At 38.5% G+C, this 23,155-nt stretch overlaps 1 protein-coding gene across 2 annotated transcripts in view; it reads left to right on the forward strand.

The window, feature by feature from the left end:
* Positions 1–249: 249 nt before the first annotated feature.
* TMCO3 (transmembrane and coiled-coil domains 3) overlaps positions 250–23,155 on the forward strand; it is a 32,156-nt gene continuing 9,250 nt past the window's right edge. Inside the window, exons 1-10 of one of the 2 annotated variants that reach the window (XM_032678839.1) lie at positions 250–385; positions 2,774–3,316; positions 7,846–8,025; positions 9,653–9,844; positions 10,633–10,761; positions 13,348–13,440; positions 14,626–14,812; positions 15,747–15,864; positions 16,425–16,620; positions 22,403–22,553. In XM_032678839.1, coding sequence (XP_032534730.1) covers positions 2,870–3,316; positions 7,846–8,025; positions 9,653–9,844; positions 10,633–10,761; positions 13,348–13,440; positions 14,626–14,812; positions 15,747–15,864; positions 16,425–16,620; positions 22,403–22,553 — 1,693 coding nt within the window. In that variant the 5' untranslated portion in view covers positions 250–385; positions 2,774–2,869. Of the gene's footprint in view, positions 386–2,773; positions 3,317–7,845; positions 8,026–9,652; positions 9,845–10,632; positions 10,762–13,347; positions 13,441–14,625; positions 14,813–15,746; positions 15,865–16,424; positions 16,621–17,166; positions 19,205–22,402; positions 22,554–23,155 lie in introns of those variants that run through there. The other variant, XM_032678840.1, reaches the window with a different exon arrangement.

Below are 23,155 nucleotides of genomic sequence, written 5' to 3' on the forward strand. Positions count from 1 at the left end.
GCAGGGGCCGCGGGGGAGGAATGCGGGGCCGCAGTGCGGATCCCGCAGGGGTGTCCCGGGCAGCGGCGGCGGCTCCCGGGCTGTGGCTCTTCTGTTGCGGCGGCTCCCGGGCTGCGGCTCCGACTACAACTCCCGGCGTGCGGCGAGAAGCCGCGGTGACGTTTCCCGCCCGCGAGGCGGCGCTCGGAGCGCGGGTCCCGCCCGGCGCTGCGCCCGAAGGCGCCGCCCCGGCGCTCGGGCACCGGCGCGGGGCCACGGGCGGCCGCAAGGACGGGGCTCCTCGGCGTCCTTCGCCAGCGGCCGCCGCCCCCTCACCCCCCCCGTGCTCACTGCGCTGCGATCCCACCCTTCCCCCGCGGCCGCTGCCGCCCTCTCCGTCCCTCAGGTGAGCGTCGCTGCCGGGAGTGCCGGGCGGGGCGGCCCCCGCTCCCCCGTCCCTCCGCCGCCATGAGCGGGCAGGAGACGGGCCGGTCGCACCCGCGTTCTGCTCATCCTTTTCTGTGCTCCCCGCTCTTCCCCAGGGAGCGGCGCCGGGAACTGTCGTGGCGCTCGGGTGGGACCGCGCCGGGCGGAGGTGCCGGGCGGGCACGGCCCCGACTGCCCCCCGGCTCCCGGGGAGGAGCTGGGATGGGGAAAAGTGGTGGGTGGCGCCGAACTGGCAGGTGTGGAAGGACCTGCAAGCGTTTTGGAAGGGAGGGAACGGGGTTTGCATTGGAGGCAGGGTCCAGTATCGCCAGCTTGATGAAATCCGGTGCTACAGTGTCGTGGTCAGGGATTAAAAACGGGGAAGATGAGCTGCAATCCATCAGGAAGCAGCTGTGCTTAAATAAGGACTCTAAACGATAGTAGTTCCCTTTGATTTGGTACTTACTGATGCACGGAGAGGAGTGTTTATTTTTGTTGGATTTTATTTATTTTTTATTTGCATTCTGCATCACATAATTTATTTTGGTACGTGAGAGCTTCTGAGCGCTGCCCCAGATGCTAGTTTTCTAGTTTTTACTAGCCAAGTAAAAAACACTGAAACAAAAATGTCCTGTGTCTGAACCACATTGCTAAGTTTGCACAGTACAACAGCGAGTGAACTTTGCTAGTATAAATCTGTGCTCGAAATTTGGTTATGTGGTTTGACATACCATGTAAGATGTGCAGTAGAGTCTTTTACTCCACTCCCTGAAGACAGAAGCTTGGATATACACTGGGTGTTTTCTTCTTCCTCTCTCTTGAAGAAATAGATTGTAATGTATTTAGCAAAATCTCTGCCCCAAGCCTACCAAACAGGGAGAGTATTACTTTGTATACATGGAGAAATATTCCCTTTCATTTCACTCTAGAACTTTGCCAGGTGGTGGAAACTGTTATTTTTCTGCTTTCTTAAAAATAGTAAACCCCACAGCTGAAATATTTCTACTCTACTAGTCTGTTGATATTAGACTGAGGTGATATGCTTTTGTTACTTCAGTTGCACTTTCAGTTCTTAATTTTAAATGTTTTAGCTCTTCATATTGTTGAACCCTAGCCCGCAGTCAACTATTTTTAGGTAAATACTTTGGCTTGCATTGAAGAAAACCCGCAGACAGGTTTTCTCAGTTCCCTCTGAAACAAAGGGCATTTTAAAAATGAAGGTAATGTATGGCTGTGCTTGCCATCTTCCCACAGAATCACAGAATGGCCTGGGTTGGAAGGGGCCTTAAAGACCATCTAGTTCCAACCCTTCTGCTGTGGGCAGGGAGACCTTCCATTAGACCAGATTGCTCAGATCTCATTCTGTATATTGAGGATGGCTGGCTAACATGTTGTATGTGCTGTGCATTTTTACAATGCCATGCTTCAGTGTTAAATGTATATTTTGTAGAGACATTTTTACATTGCTGTGTATAGCTTTGTGGTGGTGGTAGGAGTTTAAAGGGTTTTGTGTTTGTTTGGGTTTTTTTAAAAGACACTGTAACTTTGTTATTTTACAATAGCGTCAGCATTTTCCTGGAGGTTCTGAGGGAAAGAAGGTAGCTTTTAGCTTTAAAATCCTATCCTACGTGGTGTTAAAATCAATTACAGCAGTTTATATATGGATCTCCAAGTAGTTTCTGGGAAATGAACTTAAAAATGAACTGATTTAGTGGTTTTATAACTATTTTAAAATCATGAGGATCAATAGTAAGCTTTGAAGTAAAGTATCCCAAGGCCCTGCAGCCTTTCAGGTGAAGAAGGTCTTTGATCCAAACTAGCAGAACTCAGAAGTCCAGGAGGTTTTGCTGTTTTTTCTTCCACAATTACAATTTATAATGTAATCTGTTTCAGTTAGGCTTTTCTTCATTATGTTTTGTTGAGTGTGTTAATGCTTCTGAGACTTACAAATAACAAATTATTATGATGTGATTTTTTTAGGATAGGTTTGAGAAAATACAGGAGGTTTATTGACAGATAAAAATAAGGAGTTCTAGGTTGAAGTGCAGCTTGTGACATCATGGCCTGATATTTTTAGAGGTTTTCCTTTCATGTAAGAAGTGCAGATGAGTACCATGTGAAGTGACTAAGCTTTTCAGTCACTGTTTTTAAAACAAGATGCTATCTAGGAAATAGTCAAGGGGAAATCAAAAATCTGTCAGTAACTTTGGGCTGTTTCCTGGTTTTGTTAAGTGTTGACTGAAGGAGACCACATATGTTCCATTAAAGATGGTGGTGTAGGACGCAATTTTGGGTTTATTTTCTACATTTATTTGACCTCATGGCCCAACATTACCACATTTGATAACTGATTGGTACTATCTTGCAGCCTGGTGTGCGTACTGGAGATGTGGAAATCATGTAGCAGAATCCTTTGAGCAGTTGTGAATTATCAGTTTCTCCCAAGAGCAATATAAAGTGAAGAATGAAGGCGACTGGATTTATTTCCCTGTGGACGTTGGTTTCATTGCCTTGTGGCCAGTTAGCAAATCCTGCAGAACATGAAGATGTAGTAAAGCATGCAATAAAGCTGCACCGTGGAAAAGGAGCTGTTATCACTCAGAGGAAGCAGTGGGTGTTGGAAAGTTGCAGAAAACTGTCTGGTCTTCTTCGCCAAAAGAACGTTGTTCTCAACAAACTAAAAAATGCCATAAGAGCAGTTGAGAAGGATGTAGGACTGTCTGATGAAGAGAAACTTTTTCAGGTGCATACCTTTGAAATTTTCCAAAAGGAGCTAAACGAAAGTGAAAACTCCGTCTTTCAGGCAATCCATGGCCTCCAGAGAGCTCTACAGGGTGATTACAAAGATGTTGTAAATATGAAAGAAAGCAGTAGACAGAGGCTGGAAGCCTTGAGAGAAGCTGCAATTAAGGTTAGTTTTCTCATGTTTATTACTACAGTATTTCTACTTGTGATTTTAATTTTATTATGACCCAGTTTCATTCCGTTTTAATAAAAAAGGGTATCTATATAGAAATTGCGATATTTAAAATGGATTTTGAAATAATTATTTGTTCTCATTAGTAAATTTAGACGTAATTCTGGTGTAGAGCTTAAAACTTATTAGCAGTCAATAGTTCTTATCTCAAAGCTAAGCATAAGACCTATGGCAAATATTATGTTAAAGAGAAAGGAATACAAGCAGTGAGTCAGTGCACATAGCACAGTCACGCAAGACAAGCCAGTGGGGTTATCAGAGTGGAAATAATGCCATAAATTGGCAAAATACTAACTGCTTTTTCCACTTTACCTTAGAATTGCTCAACCAAAGTCTACAATTTAAACAACATGATGTACTGCCTTTCATTTCCATGTTAGTATAGATAGGGGTAAAATGGGCGTGCAAAATAGTGAGTGACTAGATTTTTAAACTCAGTATAGCACTCTTAGCCTAAGAAGTGCAGGTTTGAAAAGCAGTGCTTTCAAGAAAGAGCCAGCTGAGATAACTCTGCCAAGAAAAAACACAGATGAGTAATAGTTGAGCACAAGTATTTCATGGAAAATTTGAGTTTCCATGTCAATGCGGATCCATTAGGTTGTGCACAGTCTGCCACTGTCTTCTGGACTTGGCAGTGCTCTGAAAGGCTCTCACTGAGAGAAAATTTCATTTACTTTATTTGGTATTTAAATTGCTCTTTTCCTTGCTCTACCCCTCAACCACTGGAGGAACATATTAAAAATTTTCTTTGTTTTCCATCTTCTGAAAGAAAAGGCTACCTTTGCACAAGGGAGTGAGAGAAGGAACAAAAATGTATTTGGGGTCTAGGGTCTGAGTTGGGAGAATGGCTAAAGGGCATTTGTGTTAAGAGGTTTGCAGATCTTTACAGGTGAAGACTGAAAGATTATGTGCAAGAAAGGTGTGCAGTGATTTGAGGCAAGGAAGGCTGGTGGAAGTAGAAGTTAGGATGCAGACTTGGGAAACTAGAGTGGTTCTGTGCAGTGGAAACAAAGAGTGAATTACAAAAAATTTGGATAGGGAGTGGTTTCGGTCTAGGTGTGTTCCAATGAAGTGCTTGATATGACTTGGATATTGATTCTTAATCGTAGTACCAGCCTCTGCTGCATAGAAATGGTAGCAATTGTCGTGAGCATTATGAGCATTACTTGATTTTCCACCTTTTTTCTTTCTCAGAACTTGTAAAATAGCAGCAGTGAAGCTGTCCAGAATCTTCTTTCTCATTTACCTAATTCTTGGTAATGGTACTGTAAAGTACTAAGGTAATCTGTCCTTGAATTTGAGAATGGTGTTTCATTGTTTTTCTCCTAAAAGGAGATCTTTGTATATAATGATGTGTTTTAGAGATGGGTCCTGTCAAAACTTTACTTTTGCAGAGGTGGATTGTATAGGCTTTTTGTATTATCATATCAATACATTTACTTGAATGAGCAATCTTTTGCACCCTTCCTTCTTATGCCATGCACATGATTCTTTAAATAGACTATTTGTTGTTCTAACCTTTTAATTATTCTATAAAGGGAAACAAAGAATGTGGAGAAATGCATGCCAAAAAGATGAAAATTTCATGGGATACATTTTTTTGGACTTGTTCTTACTTGAGAAGGTACACATTAGGTCTACTTTTTGTTCCAGTTTCACTTTACTGTAATGATTACTTTGTTGGTGTACTCGTAAATCATCCTTTCCATTTTTTAAACAGTGAGTGAATGGAAAATACAAATGGAGGCTGGACTCTTCCCTTCATTTTAATTTTGTTGAGTTCAAGTACTTGAAAGTCTTTAGTGTTGGGATATGTATGTATGTGTGATGCATTTCTTGCTGACTCTGCTGCTGGGAAAAGGTGTTGTGGAATCATTCACGGGGCGGGGGGAAGTAAGGAAGAAGCACTGATGACGGTTTCTGCCTTCTTTTGCTCCAGGAGCCTGTGTGGAGGTTCAGGAAAAAGCAACAAAATCTTACCTACATTTTATCAGCTTCTGATTTCTTGGGTGCCTAGTAATCAGATATTGATGGAAAAAAAAAACACCTTGCAAGTAGTGCAAAGATGCAACCTCTTCTGAATGTGCTTCTGTCATCTCTAAGTAGTAGAGAACAAGAGCAACACTGCCTTCTTAATCAGCATTGCCTTAAAGTCTTACATTTTGCTCATGTGTTTCTAGGTGTTCCTGTTAAGTGCACAATCCTTATCTGTATTACTTTGCTTAAGAGGTGGTTTGGTATGTACCTCATGATCGGTTGTCTCCAATCCCAGCAGCTGCAGAACAGTGTTTGTACTGTGATGTACTTCTGCTCAGCATAGAGTTGTTTGAGATAACTTGTCCTTTTTATGGACATGGTTCTCTGTGGTTGTTCCACTCTACTGCTGTCACAGTGGTCTGTAGGTGGAAACAGAGATGCCTCTTTAATAGACTACAAAAACTTTCATCTCCATTAATTGAAGGAACTTGCAGTTAAAACTGATTTTCCAAAGCTTTTCTATGTTGCTATTCAGGGAAAGTTAACTCCTTTGAAATTACTGAATTATTTATTATTCTGCAGTTTACCTCTAGCTCTGTTCAGCCTGTTTGTCTCCACCGACAGAAAGGGCTGAAATTGGCTCCCTGCACCCAAAGCCTCTTCAGTTTTTGAGGGGAAAGAATCTTAACAATTCATCTTGCATTCTAAGTTGTTGCTGAATGAGCAGAAAATATGCAGCTCATATGGCGGCTGTTTTTTACATCTTTTGGGCAATGTCTGCTAGCAAAGAGCACCAGATAGGAAATGTTTTTCCTCCAGGCAGTATGATTGTGTTTCCTACTTAAGTGTTGCATAAGAACTAATTGTTGACATTGGGCTAAACACGTTAATAGTTAGGTTTTCCCAACTCCCCTTATTTTGGGATCTGGGTAACTTTCATCATGCCTGTGTAACTATGGTAATTCTAAACACCAACAGACATCAATTCTGTGGTTTCATCACAATCAGAGGCATTCATCTGACTGTTGGGATTTTAAAAGAATTAAGCTACAGTTACCAGTTGTACTGAACATACTCTTGTCTTGGCATCATGGAATTGATTAAATTACATGCATGTTCTTGCAGGTTTTAAGGGGGAAAATGTCCATCTGCAAATATGTGGAGGAGGGGACACTCCACTTACTTAAGCATAGGTGTTTAGGACCATTTTATGTGTCCAGGTTATTGAAGATGTCTACGGAGGGTAGGCAGGGTAAAACACACAACCTAAGGGAGACCTACATTCTCTGATTTCTAACTGGGTATGGCAGGGCATCTGGAGACAGAAACTTGTGTTTTCTGGGAATTGACTCAGAGCTAGAGATTGCTTGCATTTTTTGCCCATTTTTTGCCCTTGGTAATAATACTGCCTCTCTTAAAGAGCAGAAGTAGGGTCTCTCTCATCTAAGTATTGTCAGCATCCTGAACCTAACTGTAAGGAAGAAGTGCTGTAATTGTGGATGTTTCCTTACTCATAGCTGTTCTCTCAACCAGTGCATCTTTGAAAGAATGTAGGCATGTAAAGGGAAGAATCTTTTTTTCCAAAAGCCTCAGATTGTTCTCTGTCAACACACAAAATATTCCGTTTGGTTACTGTCATGGTAACTGTGTAGAAGGTCCAGGGTTAAGTCCAGTCTTGATCAGTAAATTAAGCCTTTTAGTTGTCTTTTTGAATCTGAAACATCCAAAGAGAAATGAAACATCATAACTTTTTCAGGGAGTATTTTCACACCATATCAAACCGTATTAGCATTTTCTCTTCTCTTACTTCTGAAGCCTAGAAATGAATTTCAGAAGTTATCAGTGTAAGTTTATAAGAGGCTCAAACTGAAATGGGGGAAAAAGTCAAGTATTTTACTTCTGATAGGAAAGTACTTCTTGGGAAAGATAAACAGGAAACTTGGCTAGAGTGATTGGCTGCTCATCTCTCTCCCAACTCTTTTCTTTTTTTCTTTTCTTTTCTTGTGGCTGTTTCCACAGTTACTGTAATTTTTGAAAAATAAAGCGTTTTATAAAGTTAAGATTCATTGTTTTTTCCATACAGTTTGTTTGTTTTAGATATTATAGCTATGTTTTCAAGGTATTACGCTTCCCTCTTAAAGCACTGAGTGGTAAACTCTACTTGGCTCTGAAATGTTTCCTAGTTTCTCAAAGTAAGTCCTTTCTTGTATTTTCTGGATCATACCCTTGGGTCAACTCTACTGTTTAATGGATTAGAAAAGGTAATTGGTGGATATTTTGTTTGGTGGTTGTTTTTCTTGTCCGTTTACCCCAATTAAAATTGGCACAAGAGAAAGCAATCTTCAAATACCATAATGAATTCTATGTTGCTTTTTCAATTCCACTGATAAGATGTTTTGTGTCAGAAGAAGCATACATTTATGTCAGATGTTTTTCTGCTCAGAGGCCTGGCCAGCACTTTATCTGTGTGTTGTAAAATTCAACAGGAAGAAATGGAATATGTCGAACTCTTAGCAGCAGAAAAACACCAAGTTGAAGCCCTTAAGAACATGCAGCATCAAAACAAAAGCCTGTCAATGCTTGATGAAATTCTGGAAGATGTCAGGAAGGCAGCTGATAGATTGGAAGAGGAAATAGAAGAGCATGCCTTTGATGACAACAAATCTGTAAGTGATGTTTTAGACTTAGTCTTTTCATTGGTATGCATTTATTTATAATTAGAATTTGCACTGTGTGTTTCTTATGCGTTATATAGTTGTTAGAGTTATAGGATTGAAGAAGAGTGAGCATCAGGAATAATTACTCCTTTTTCTAGTGATTTCTGTGTTTTTGATTTGAAAGTCCTCCCTGCAGCTGCCACTTTGACAAATGTAGCCCATCTCACTGATACAGCCCGTGACAGATATGACATCTCAGTGGTGGTGTGAACTGTGATGGTTGGACTTCTCAGGATATGGAGTTACCATGTTAAGCAGTCTCCACATTTTCATTTTGTTGAGAAAGTTATGGGAGAACAAGAATCCTTGCAGTTAGTTTTCACAGTCTGGGAAAAGATATATTGTTTAAGGGAAGGACCTGAAATGTGTTTGTGCTGTTGCTTTCTTCCACTTATGACTTCCTCTGCCTTTTGCACCTTGGCCTATTTGCATTGTTCTTTGTTTTTATGTTGCACGATGGACAGTATTCCGCAGGTTAAGGCTGTGTGTTTCTGGAGCTGGGAATGTGTCAGTTTATTGTAGTGTCCCATTTTGCCATCCTCAGAGGCAGATCCTCTAAACTGGCCCTGTTTGCATAGCCATGGATTGCAACTTTACTTGGCCTTTGCTCTTGAGAGGTTTTGGCTGATTTGCAGGTTGACTTCCGAGGTGAGCATAGCTCTTGAATTCTGCTGAGGAGGAAAAAACGGTTGCTCTGTAGTAGAGCGCCAAGCCGTGGGATTTTTTTGTAGTTGTAGTTGTATGGAGAGAAAGTGAAAGCAGCTGTTTTATTCCGTGCACACCTGGTACGAGCGGTTGTGCCCCGCGGGGTCCCACCTGGCAGCGCCTGCAGCCGGGCCGGGCCGCGGGAGCGCCCTCTCCTGTTCCGCCGTGGAATAGCGAGGTTCGTCCTGCCGCACGTGAGAGCTGGAAAAACGCCAAGGCGTCCTTCTCCTCCAGGGCATCTCTTCGTTTTTCTCCTTGTATCTCCATCCATGAAAGAAAAGGAATCATGGAATGCAACCTGGAGGACTATTTGCATCTCTGTCTTTGCAAGGAACATTTAAGCAAAAACACTGGAATTTTAGAACAGAGAGGCTCTAATAGAGTTATCAGTATTCTGATAAAGATATACAGGCTTCTATTAAAATATAATCAAATAGAGAAGTGTAGTTGGTAAAAATGAAAAAAAAAATATGAGCTACAACCTGCTTCCATGAATTGCTGTTTTGGGAAATAAAATCCTGAAAATAACTAGGTAGAAACAGATTTTACAGCCTCTCCTTCAAATTTACAGAACAGTTACCTTTTCTTGACTTGTAATGCAGTCTTTAATTCATATTTTTGAGAACTGAATATCACTTTGTAATCTCCAGTTGTTTTTGTTCAAGGTAATAACATGTTACACTTCAAGACACCCAAATTTTAATAAAGAAAATGAAAGACTTCTTAGAGAAAAAACTGCAGTATTTTTAGCTGGTGTCAACAAGTTCTGTAGAAACTTCAAGCACAGCTAATAGTCTTTCCGTTTTTATTATATGCTTAACTGGCTCCCACTTTTCTGTTTGTTTGATTATTTGTTTTCTTTTTCTGACAGGTAAGAGGGGTAAACTTTGAAGCAGTTTTAAGGGTGGAAGAAGATGAAACAAACTCCAAAAGAAATGCTTCAAAAAGAGAAGTAGAGGATGACTTAGGTCTTAGTATGCTTATTGATTCCCAGAACAATCAGTATATCCTTACCAAGCCAAGAGATTCAACCATTCCTCGTGCCGATCATCATTTCATAAAGGTAATCATTTTAGAGACATTCTTGTCATTGCTTTTGGTCAGATTTAGTCCCACTAGTTTGTATGTCAGTACTCCTTGGTTGGATTGAATGTAAATTCAGCATATGTTCCTCTAAAATTACCCCAGCATTCATGAGTCCCCTATCTATGGTAATTTAGACATATGTTCCCTACTCTTAGGATAGTCTTCACAAGACTAATCATGATGCCACATGAATCCTCTCTGTTTTTATTTATCTTGTTGCACCTTTGGGGCACCATCCCTTCTCTCAGACTGCACAGTGTTAAAGCAAGCTACTGCTGTGCCTGATAAGCCACTTGCATGTTGTCAGTAAAGAGAATTTATTTCTTTGTGTCTTGGGATGAAAGAAGGGATGCTGGAAAATACGTAGACATGGCAAGGGTTTTATTGTATTTGTGCTTCCAACAGAATAACTGGATTGGGATTCTTTTTTAATTATAGAAACTCAAAACAGACCTGTTTCACCATCTTGTTTTAATGCAAAGTGTCATTCCATCCAGAAAATTGCCTACTTTCTGTAATGTATTTAAAATATTTATTAAATTGGTCAGAAGTCCCTCAGGTACTTAAGGTCAGTACTACTGCTTCATCTGCAAAACTGCTGTGCTTACACCTGCAACAGCATTGAAGTTGTGTTTTCTTTTCACAGGCAGTATTCTGCATTTAATTTTACAGTGCTGTTTGTCTTTTTAAAGATAATAGTCTTTAATTTCATCCCAAATTTGTGTCCCCTTTATATTAATGCATTTGTAAATCTTATATATTTAGGATATTGTGACAATAGGAATGTTGTCTTTGCCATGTGGCTGGCTGTGCACAACAATAGGATTGCCAACCATGTTTGGATATATCATCTGTGGAGTACTCTTAGGACCCTCAGGACTGAACAGTATCAAGGTAAGCCTGCAAGTTACTTCTTGACTCGTTTAATTCGTTGAAGTCTTTAAAAGTAGTTTTAAAATAATATGGTATTGCCAACTTCAAATGTATTAAAAAACAAACAAAAAAAGAATTCACAGTGGAGGAAGTGTTTAAAACAAGTAGTTCCCTGACTAGCATAGCTTGGCTTTTTAGAGAGTTATTTTGCTTCTCTGTAGCTCATTCATCCATCCTAGTCACCCTGTTTCTTTCCCTGTACTCAGCCCACATTCCTGAAGTCTCTTGAACCTTTTTAGCTCCATCACGTGTACCCTGATTACTAGCTCATGTGAAACCATGGGCCGTGGTTGGCTGGACATGTTTTGATTAGTGGTCTGGTGTGCATTAACAGATTGTTTAGCCAGCAGGCAAAACAGATCACACGTTAAGGCTGCACCAGAATGTCCACCTATGTTCAACGAGTCTGTTGGAATGATATCCGTGTAACCACTTGGAACTTGCTGTCTTAGCAACATCTGCTCTTACCTGAGCCTTTGTTGAAAATGACTGTTGGGCTCAAAAGTAAGTAAAGATGGGTAGAAATTGACAAAATCCTGCAATCTTGTATTGGAAGAGAAGAGTCCAAGTACTACACTTTCAAAATTTTATATTCTAAAATTTAGATTAAATAATAACCTTTGTGTTGTATGTAATTTCTGGGTTGAGAAGGTCTGGAAAGTTTGACCACTTAGACTGAGGAACAAGTCTGGAAGCTTGACATTTGAAATAGATCCAAAAATGGATTTTCAGGGATTTAAGTTGAAGAAGATGATGTGGTCAGAACAGATGAGAGATGTTTCTTCAAGGCAGTTTAAGTGACCTGCCAGTTTCATGTGTAACTGTGATTAAATGTTACTCATCTGGATAATGTTCATGTTGACTGGGTCTCTTTTGTGTGCTTTTTTCTGTATTTCTTAAAAAAGTTGAATACTGGAGGAACTGAGGAAGCAGGCAGATTCTAATCTGGCAGGAAAGATAGTTTCCATCTACGCTTCTCTGTGATTGATTATAGACCCTGTTCTCTTCTGCTGTGGCCTGTAAATGCACAGAAAAGAAATGTCAGGTTTTTAGAATAGACTATTTCAGTGAATTGCCTGACCACTTCAGGGCTGACCAAAAGTTAAAGCATATTGTTAAGGGCATTGTCCAAGTGCCTCTTGAACACTGACCATCTGGGGGCATTAATCAGCTCTTCCGGAAGCCTGTTCCAGGGTTTGACCACCCTCTCAGTAAAGAAATGGTTCCTAGTGCTTCCCTGATGCAGCTTTTGAACCATTCCCACGCATCCTGTCACTGAATCCCAAGGAGATGGTATCAGCACCTCTCTCTCCACTTCCCCTCCTCAGGAAGCTGTAGACAGCAATGAGGTTGCCCCACAGCCTGCTTTTCTCCAAGCTAGACAAACTGTCCTCAGCTGCTCCTCATAGGACATTCCTTCCAGCACTTCCACCAGCTTTGCAGCCCTCCTCTGGATGCAGTAAAGTATTTTCACATCTTTCTTAATATGTAGGGCCCAGAACTGCACACAGAACTCCGGGTGAGGCTGCACCAACACTGAATAATACAGCTGGATAATCACCTGTCCTGAGTGACTGGTGACGCTGTGTTTGATGCACCCCAGGATGGGATTTGCCCTCTGGGCTGTCAAGGCTCCCTGCTGACTCGCACTGAGCTTGCTGTCCATCAGCACCCCCAGATACCTTTCTGCAGGTTGCTCTCCAGCCATTCCTCTCCTAATTTATTCTTGCGCCTGACCTACTCCATCCTAGGTGCAGAATCCAGCATTGTTAAATCTCCCAATAATCATTACCCAATACTCTAGTGTGTCTAGATCTCTCTGCAAGGTGTCTTGTCCCTCAAGAGTGTCAACAGCACCTCCCAGCCTGGTATCATCAGCAAACTTGCTAGTGGTGCATGCAGCTCCTGCACTGAGATTCTTGATTTACATATATATATATATATATATATATAAAATAGAACTGGCCCTACAACTGAACCCTGAGGATCCACCACTGGTGACCAGTTGCCAGCCAGAAGTATCCCCATTTTTCTGCTGTGATGAGGAAGACAACCACTTTTCCTGCTTTTCCACCCTTCTCTCTGAAGAAGAAAGGGCTGGTAGTTCTACTGGCCTGAGAGATGGATGTGTGCAGTCTACTGGGTGGTGAGCAGAACAGCAACTACAGTCTTGCAGAAAGATTATACCAGTAGACAAAATAACTAGCAAGAAGTAACTTCTGGAGTGCAAGCTTTGGGGATTTAATAGTACATGCATAAAACATAACCTGTTCATTTTCATCCAGCCAGCAAGCTTACCTAGATGAGTGCACATGTGCATTTAGTGTGACCAGCACTACCCAACCAAATTATCATCTAGTATCAGCCAGGTGATGGGAAAAATGTTTGAACCCTAAGGTTACTGTAGGAACTTCTGATGTCATATGACAGCAAGTGAACTACCTATGGAAACATAATGAGAAACAATTTGTTTTGTAGTGGAATTATAATTTGTATTATAAGTAGACTGCTGTGCACTGATTTATTTATTTATTTTTTTATTTTAAGTCTATTGTACAGGTGGAGACATTAGGAGAATTTGGTGTGTTCTTCACTCTCTTTCTAGTTGGTCTGGAATTTTCTCCTGAAAGACTAAGAAAGGTATTTTTGCATAATACCTCTACATTAAAGTATTTAATTGCTAATGTTCCAGTTATCAGTTATGTTTGAGATTTTTATACTCTCCCTAAGATATATTGATGTAACTTTGTACATTTTTGAAAAAGACAAATATGACATTTGCTTCTGCACTTTAACTCATTGGAAAGAACAGAATGCATTATTTATTCAGTGTTTCAAAAAACTTAACATTTGCTATTCCTCTTCATTTTAGTAAAACAGTTTTACTAATCTCTCACAATTTATGACAATCCATCTCTGCTTAATTTTGACATGCAGTAACATGCAGTTGTTGTTACAAAGTGTCCAGTGATGTTTGCCAGTCCTGTTATGAAAAATCAGACCGTTTAAGTACTGCATACTGAATTGATGGTACATGCTCTACTGGCTAATAAAGTGATTCAGCAAGTATGTTAACACAATCTGGAATATTACATGATGTGGCCATCAGGATTCAGCAAAAAGCTACAAGGTTTTTTTTGGTCTTAATTTAAAAAAAAAGTTATCTCATAAACCAGCTAGAATTTTAATAGTGGAAAATACTGCTGCAAAACATGTGCAGACTGTATGTAAAGAATTGCATGGTGTGATTTGTTCCTAAACTGATGGTTGTGAGTTCATGATACTATAAAAACTTTAATTGAAATGTGTAGAAATTTATGACCATTCAGCTTAATCTGCTATTTCTAGTCCATCTAAAGTCAAAGATAAAAACTAGTAATTCAAGAGTTCCTAAACTGTAGTAGGTAAATTGCTGCTTCAGAGTTGTGTGTGCATGAATTTGCAACAAGTTGCTGGTATTGGTGACTACCTTTGCCACTCCCATTTTTTCCCTATCCTAGAATCACATCAAATAACTGGTCTTCCACGTGATAATTTTTAATATATATCAACCCATACTGGAGCTTTGGCCCCTAATTCATCCATGAGCTCTGGAAAATTTACCTAATTTCTGGTAATGAGTCTTCTGGTATAGAATGTCTACTAGGCATAGTAACTTCAGAGTTTTGGACTGTACAGGGTGACAGACCATTACTTCTGTGGCCCAGCACTGCAGCCTCAAATCATGCATTTTTAACTGCTTATTTGTGATGAAAATTGTTGTAACTTAGCAATGAGAAGAAAAGTGTCATCAGCCTTTATCATAAAAACTTTTTTTGTCCCCAGGTATGGAAAATATCTTTGCAAGGACCTTGCTACATGACAGTTCTGATGATTGCCTTTGGTTTACTTTGGGGGCACTTGCTCCAAATTAGACCAACACAGAGCGTCTTCATTTCCACTTGTTTATCTTTATCAAGCACACCACTGGTGTCAAGATTCCTTGCAGGTAGTGTTCGAGGAGATAAAGAAGGTATGTGTGACTTTAAATATGATCTACTGTAGTATCTACAATAAAATCTGAAAGAAGTTGACTTTGTAATATTCTGAGAGAAACTAAAAAAACCAAAACAAAAGTGACTGTTAAGTCTGGTTTACAAGAGATCATCCTTGTTTAACACTGACCAGTGTTGTATATATTCTCGTTAGGAAGTGTTCTTGCTTTTTACATAGCCAGTCCTCTTTGGAGAAAGACAGTATAGCCCAACCAGTGCTCTCCATGTTAAGAACTGACTTTACTGAGGGTCTGTAATCCTTGAGCTTTTTAAGAGGTTACCAGATTAGACCATTGCTACCAGTTTGTCATCAGGGCAGAAAAGCTAATTTAAGTAATATACATCCTTCTTCAACAGAGACCAGTTCAGGTGGTCTTTCATAGTTAACAGCTCTTCAAATAACTACCTTCAAAGGTCATATTGCTATCTTTTCAAGTACTTCTACATGTTTCCTTTCAAAAGTTTTGACATCCTGCCTTCTTCCATTTAAACCTCCCTTATATAAACTGCATTAAAGTATTCTCCACCCTCTAGAATATTCACTCTAATGCCAGAATTCAAAGTGTATATTTTACACATAGCTGGCTCTTAGATGTCTGTTATTCTAAAAACTGTATGCTCTCAGTAAAGAAGTTTCACTAAATGCATAACTAGTGCTTAACTGCTAAGCAAAGTCTATTTTTTTATTGTGTAACAGGAGTCTCATGAATATTTTATTTGTATTTTAATGTCTTATGTATATTTTAATTTACCTACGAGTGGGGAGAAAAACCCAGACTGCTTTGAATGGCCTTCACCCCATTAAGAGCTATACTTGGTTTCCATTTGATTAAGCCTTCTCTAGATTTCTGAGCATTGCAAGCATTCATAGCCTCTAATGACTGTTTCCATGGCTGCTTTGCCGGTGTACAGGGGATATTGACTACAGCAGCGTACTACTTGGCATGTTGGTGATGCAGGATGTGCAGCTTGGTTTATTTATAGCTGTCATGCCTACACTTATCCAAGCAGGAGTGAGCACACATTCCAGGTAAAGAAAAATTATTGTATGGATCTCCACCCCCCCCTTGCAATCAGTCTGTAGATTGCCAGTATGAATGTTGGAGAGCACTACAGTTAATGTCAGTTCCATGAAAAATAGGCACTCCGTTCCTATGAGTTTCCTTTACTGTTTCTACTTGTCATGTTGTATGAAAATATTCTTTTTGCTCTAGCAGCCTTAGTCCTGTGTGGTAATGATAATTTGTAGTGAAAACTTTGTTATTTAAAAAAAAAAAAGTTACTTTATTCCCCCAGGGCATGTTTTTGTCAAAGACTGTGTGATAGCATTATTGAGTCTGATGGCTTACCTTGGAGATCAATCAACAAAAATCTTTTTGAGTCAACATGGAAGTAAATTCTAGGCTGTAAAAGAGGTTACTGGGCACTCAGCAGATTTAGTGTTAATCTTGTTTGCAAATGTATTTAAATATCTTCCTGTGGCTACTCCGTTTGGAACATTTACAAAATTAGATCTTTTCAGTTAAGGGGAACTGGTTGGGAAGTATGAGAGCACTTGAAAGAAACTTTTTGTTTGTTCTTCTCTTCCAGCATTTTCAAGGAAATACTGAGAATACTGATACTGATTGGCCAAATTCTCTTTTCTTTGGCCGCTGTTTTTCTTCTATGTCTTGTTATAAAGACTTATCTCATAGGACCGTATTATCGCAAGTTGCACGCAGAAAGCAAAGGGAATAAAGAAATCCTCATTCTAGGAATAACTGCATTCACCTTCCTTATGTTAACGGTAATCTTTAAATTAATAAACCATTTTTATACATGCGATACTTTACTGCATCACTATCAAAGCCGTTGCGTTTACTGTTACTGCATATACATGTACCTCTGTAATTAATTATTTGAGTTTAAAGTGTTTTAAAACAACCCTCAAATGTGCAGATGATTCATGCATTCCAGCACAGATGAGTAAGAAGAAATAAAATCTGAATGTCAATCTGCTGAACTTCTGCTGTTAGCTTTTAATACAGCCAGTTTAGGAGTAATGATCCAAGTTTTAATTTTGGGCTACTTCTTGCATTTGAAAATAATTTAGGATGGGTTTTGAGATGCTGATAATGGCTGATTGTGACATTTGCTCACAAATATCTTCATAACAAATTCTCAACATGGTTTTTATTATAAAATAGTTTTCTTTTTGTGTGGGATACACAGTTTGGGATGAAGTTAAGAAAGTAGAGAAATGCCTTAAGGATCATAGATTTTAATAACCCTATTGGGTCTGGTTCATTTGCCCCTGAATTTTCCTTTTATTTGTTTCTCTCTCACGTTTCAGCCCTCTGAAAAACTATACTGCTGGAGAACAGAATGTGACAGTTGCTGATAATGTTGTGGGTTTGAAACTCCATTATCCTGAATGTGCAGATTACATCCTCTGAGAATAATTAAGCCAAAATATTCCTGTGCCTGCACCTTTTTTTCTAGGGGTGTTAGCTTAGTTACTACAGTCCAACAGGGAAAGCTGACCTCCTTCAGGAAGGTCAAAAAGAAGTTAGTGAGAGCATAGCTTTACAGTTGTTGACTTCTGTGGTACAGGTTAAAAATGTCATTGCTCTAAACAGCTATTCATATTCCAAGTGTGGCATCTAATAAGAGAAGGAACAAAACTAGTTTTTCCTTTTTACTTTCTAACAAGCAGACATTACATTCGTAGAACTTCAATAAAAACCAGCAACCAAATCACAAAGTTGCATAAAATATGATGATATCCAGAAGCAGTTTTACTTTCATTAAGAACATGACCTACGTAGTCTGGTGATTGAATTGGGTGTATTGTACCAAAATTGCCTGTCAAATGAACAAGGAGCTTGTCTATATGACTTTACATAATACATGTGGGAACACAAACCTGGGGGGGAGAATATGTTTCAGTGTGTTTGGATTTATACTGCAAAACCAGAATGCTTCTTCAGCATTTTCAACAATTTTCCTGTTAGAGTTGATAAATAATGTATCAAAGGGAACAGTACAAAGGATACTGCAGGTAACCTCAGTAAACCAGTTGAGATGCTTGATATTCACTGACACAGATACATTCATTATAGTAATGCTACAAGTTGTGGTTTAAACACACAGACTGAAAAAAAAAAGTATTTGGTTGTCAGTTGAACAGATCAACAAACAAATCTTCTGGAAAACAAATCTTTTTATTGGTATAGGTGCCCCTACTACGTCAGGAATAAAAACATAGGATGAGGGATGGCAATCTAAATTGCTGCATGTCTTTGGAAAGGATAAATTAAAGTTTTTGGGTGCCAGGAAGAAAAACAATTAAACTGCAGTGGTTCCTGCAAAGATCTTTTTCCTGGGGAAACCAAGCCTAAGTATGAAAGGACTTGGTATAATTAATCTGCAAACACAGAATTTTCTATGCTGGTGTAATTCTAAAAAAAACTTTTGAATTTGTAGAAGAGAAATAAGAGAGTGCCTATTTTGGTGGCCTTGCCCAAAGACAGCTCCATTTAGAAAATCTGAGAGATGATTGTAAATAAGATATTTTAACTCACTCTCTAGCATGCAGGTTATTCTGCAGGCCAAATTCTTTCCAATACATGACAAAGAGGGTAGGAATGATACAGTATTCCTGCTTCATGCATACAGTTACTTATTATGTGCTTCAGTGTTGACTGGAATTCTGGGGCCACCTAATTTTCTTCTGTATTTGGATTAATCTGTAACACTAGCACATGTAATGCACATTATATATAAACTTACGTTATTTTACTTGTTTCCTGTGTTTGAAAAATCTCCCATGACTAATTAAACAAGAATTGTCATTTCCCTACCAATAACGACAAATTCTGTATGGGAAAACAAGAGGGAAGATAGGACAGAAGAGGTTCCTATACTGCAGTGTGAGTAAGCAGTTTTGCTGTAAGGATTATCCTGTCAATTGAGGAGCTTCCTGTATGATAGTGACTTCTGAGCATTTCTGAACTGCTTGGCTCACTTGGATAACATTGCAACTCATTACATCTGAGACAGGGTCTTAAATACATCTCTTGGTAAACTAAGTTAAAGCAGTGCATCTCAAATATGAGATATTTTATGAAGACTTGGAGCTTAAGATACCTCTTTATATTCCCATAATTATTCTCAGAAATAATTGGAATTCCCCTCCCTTTTGTCTCTCAACTAGTTAGGCAGATCAGGTGTGGGGGGAGTTTGTGTCAAGTGCCAGTCCTATAAAAGTATAGCTGAGAGACACAGTTGTCCATCTTTGGATCTTGCCATCAGTAACGAAGGTTTAGTAGATCATTGTTACACTTTCAGCATTTCCTTTTGAAGCTTTTAAGTTGTGCAGATAGTGGTTGGTGGTTCAATACAACCATTCAGGATCTATGGCTCGACTGGTACTTTTAGGTCAAGATATTTACCACAATGAGCTGAAGGATATTGCAGCCAGAGCATTCACTGGTGTAATGTTGCTTTTTCATATTCTCTATGCACAGAAACATTATGACGAAAATTGTGCAACTGGAGGGAAATTACCAGCTTGCTTTATGTACCAAAAAGACAAAAAGAAAATATAGCTATGTTATTACAGTACTTTATGTATGAAAATATACTATTTTTTCCTGCAGTGTCTTGGGAATATCATTGCTAATATTGGGAATGTCATTCTTTGCTTGCCTGGAGTACTTCTCAATGGCTCATAACCTGCTTATGAACTCTTTTCTATCAATTAGAAGGAGAAGATAAAGGAAGAACTTTAATTTCAAATATTCTAGTTAATTATTTCATAAAATATAATTGAGATGGAGTTTTTCCAAGGTTCGCTAAAATTGTTTCCATTTCCATTACAGCTTTACTTCCTTAAAATCCAAGCTTAGAATTCACCTCTTTACTCTTGAGCAGGTTTAAGTTACTAAAGCCTGAAATTCTAATACCTTTATTTCCATCAACATTTTCTTTAATTTTACTGGCTTACCATATTCATTAAGCTTCTATGATGATTAAAGAGTAGCAATAAGATAGACAGTCTTAGCGCATATGAGCAAAACAACTGCTGAACAGATGGTTGAAATTCAACTGGAACATGTTACAGCAGTAATGTTTATTTCTTTATTTATTGCTGTGATAGAACATTTGAACATAAAAATCTAATATTCTAGTGATAGCAAACCAATCCTTTCTGAATTAGGGTAAAATGGGACCTTCGCAAACAAGAGAAAACTAGGTTGTACTGCGGAAAAAACATGGAAATTGCCAAAACTTTTCATGTAATTTTGACTGACAAAGCTTTCTGTAATGTAAGAGTTGAGAAAAGGACAGTGCAAAGCCCAGAGATTAGCAATCGTTAGAGCCGTGTCTGGTAAAAGGAAAACTTTAAAAGTGATGCAAGCACAGAGGGAATACTAAATGCGAAATACTTTCCAAATTTTGCTTATCTAAAAAATTCTGCTGAGAATGCCTTTCTGCCAGTAAAACAAACCCTCTCCAGTGTGTCTGTGCGCCCATACATTATACATGACAGACCCTGATGCTACAGTCTTAGCTGAGGAAGTGTGTCTACTTACTGGTAATATTACTGATCAACTAGAGACCAAGATGGGAATTGTAAAAGGAGTCTCCGTATACATATAAATCTGAAGAACAGACTGGAGGAGGGGAGATAGGGCTAAGAAAAATACGTAATTGTTGGTTCTTTTCTTGTGCTGTTATCCAGCTTCACACTTTGCAGTGTGTAGAGTGACCTATAGATTTTGTAGACCTGAAGCTGTGTAGTACCCAGAGACTAAACAAGAAATAGCAAATTTTGCCTATTTTTCTACCAGACCCTTGGGCTCATACTTGATTTGCCACAGAGTGAAGGAATGTAATTCAGATTTTATGCTGTGGGAGCAAACTCCCAGATAGATATACGGTTTGCTCCAGTTATGTCTGATGCTTTCTGAAGAAACATGTTTCTTTCATAGAATCATAGAATCAACTGGGTTGGAACAGACCTCTGAGATCATCAAGTCCAACACTCAAATTGTTCCTTGCTTGAAAGAGTGATTCTCATAATAGTTCAGTATCATGCAATTCTGGTACAAGGGATGCTAGCTCTCTTCTTATATGGTAACATAATCATGTATATGGGAATCCTTAAAATATTAGCTATGTGACTTTTAAAACAACTAATGTATGATTGAGAACAACTTAAGTGTTTCCTATTCATAACTATTTCCTTTATTTTACTCATCTCTTGGTGATTTTAAAGCCTTTCATGTATATATTGCCTTCTTCCCTCTTACAATTTCAAATTGTTGTGACAAGCACTGAAATTCCTTTTGTTTTAAAATGAGAATAACATTATAAGATTATTTTGTTGGTTTTGCCTGATCAATAACTATTGATATTAGTTGACAGAAACAATTTTTTTCCTTAAATGTCTTGCAATAAATTACAGACTGTTATCAAAAATGTAGTTATGTGATGATCATTCAGACATTAGTACTTCAATACATAAAAGTCTGGGGATTATTTTTGGATGGCATTTTATGCACAGCTTGGAGACTCGTTTATTTTGTCTTTTGCTCTCCTCCATTAATTTCAAGACACTTGAGTTATAGTTTCATAACTTACAGTGTAACACCGTTAAAGATCCGATGAATGGTGTCCATAAATGTACTGTAGCGTATTGTTGCCTAATCTAAATTAGGATGAAAATAAGTCTTGCGTTTTAAATGTTCTATTAGTATTAATAGCATTGTACTTTCTCAGCAAGATGCCCACCTACAGTAGCATGGTTTTAAAGTATTTATTTTAAAACATACTTTATACCCACCAGAAGTGCTGTTCACTTTTTTTCTTTTATCGTTCCATGCATTGCCTTAAGCAATTGCTTTGTTTTTAGTTTAGCTTTTTAACATGTGTTTCATCTCTTCCTTCTAGTACTGCGTTAAAATATTAAAAAAGAATGAAGCAGTCTGAATTCTTTCAAGCCGATATTGCGATATTGTGCTTCATTTCAGCACTTTACACGCTTAAAGGAACCCCTATTCAGTAAAGCACGCAGACACATTTAAACCATTTATGATAATAAAATGTAATTTATGCCTGAGACTTCTAAATTGAGACTGTTCTCTCAAATATAAGCTTTGATTTTAATTTTTCCCTCTTGTTTGACAGCTGGAAAATACCCTCTTCTTCCTGCTTTAGTTCTCAGTCTCAATGTATTATGTAATCCTGACTCCAAAGCTGTTATAGTCTCTCCTGCAGTTGTGAAATCAGATGGTGTCCTTAAGAGTGACAGAAAGTCTTAGTGTAGATTAAGAAATCTATTTTTGTTTTTGTGGGGAAGGAGGTAACCTGGAGGGGGAAACTGATTTTGTGAGTCTTCTGTATAAATACAATACTGCAGAACATTGAAATAAATACACTGAATTCTACTTGTTGTTGAACTTGGATAAAGACATAGTAATTTCCTACATTCAGTATAATGTCCGGTTTTATAATTTCACTGTGAAATGGTATATAAAGTTACTCAGTCACTCAGCAATAGATTCTCTGTTATTCCTTGACAGATCACAGAGCTGCTGGATGTTTCAATGGAGCTGGGATGCTTCTTAGCCGGAGCTCTGATCTCTTCTCAGGGTCACATGGTTACTGAGGAGATTATGTGCTGTATTGAACCAATACGTGACTTTCTTGCCATCATTTTCTTTGCATCTATAGGTAACTTCCAAGACAACTTATGTTAAAATATCTAATAATATCTATAATATTAAATAATGTTATATCTATAATATATAAAATATATACAATATATAAATATATAATATAAAATATATAAAATATAACATATATAAGACATAAAAACATAGCTCACAAATGGGAGGGAGGAGAAAAAATGGTGTTTACAATGTGAGGGGAGGAGATAGATTTTCTTTTGTTGAAATACTAAACTGCTAACTGACCACAATATTGGTTTGCCTTTGTTACTACTTTTAAATGTAACATCCAGTTTCAGAAGCCATTTCCATGTTGTACTCTTAAGTCATGTTTTAATGTCAGTTTTTCATTGTTAATTCTGAATTCATACTATTTAAAATATGTAACTGAAAATTTTAAGGGAAGAAGGTCTTGGTTTGGGTGTTGGTTTTTTTGAATGTTCTTCTGTCTTCCCAGCAGCTATATTTGTAATTTATACTAAAATTGTATTACTATTTTGAGTCAATTGCTAGAGTAGTTTTCAGGTTCTTGTGGCTTGGTTTCCTCTAGAAGAAGGACATGATAATGGAAACAAATCTTTTTTATAGCTTCTTGTTCCTCTAGTT

Source organism: Chiroxiphia lanceolata, chromosome 2 (assembly GCF_009829145.1).
Source record: "Chiroxiphia lanceolata isolate bChiLan1 chromosome 2, bChiLan1.pri, whole genome shotgun sequence".
Taxonomy (NCBI): Eukaryota; Metazoa; Chordata; class Aves; order Passeriformes; family Pipridae; genus Chiroxiphia; species Chiroxiphia lanceolata.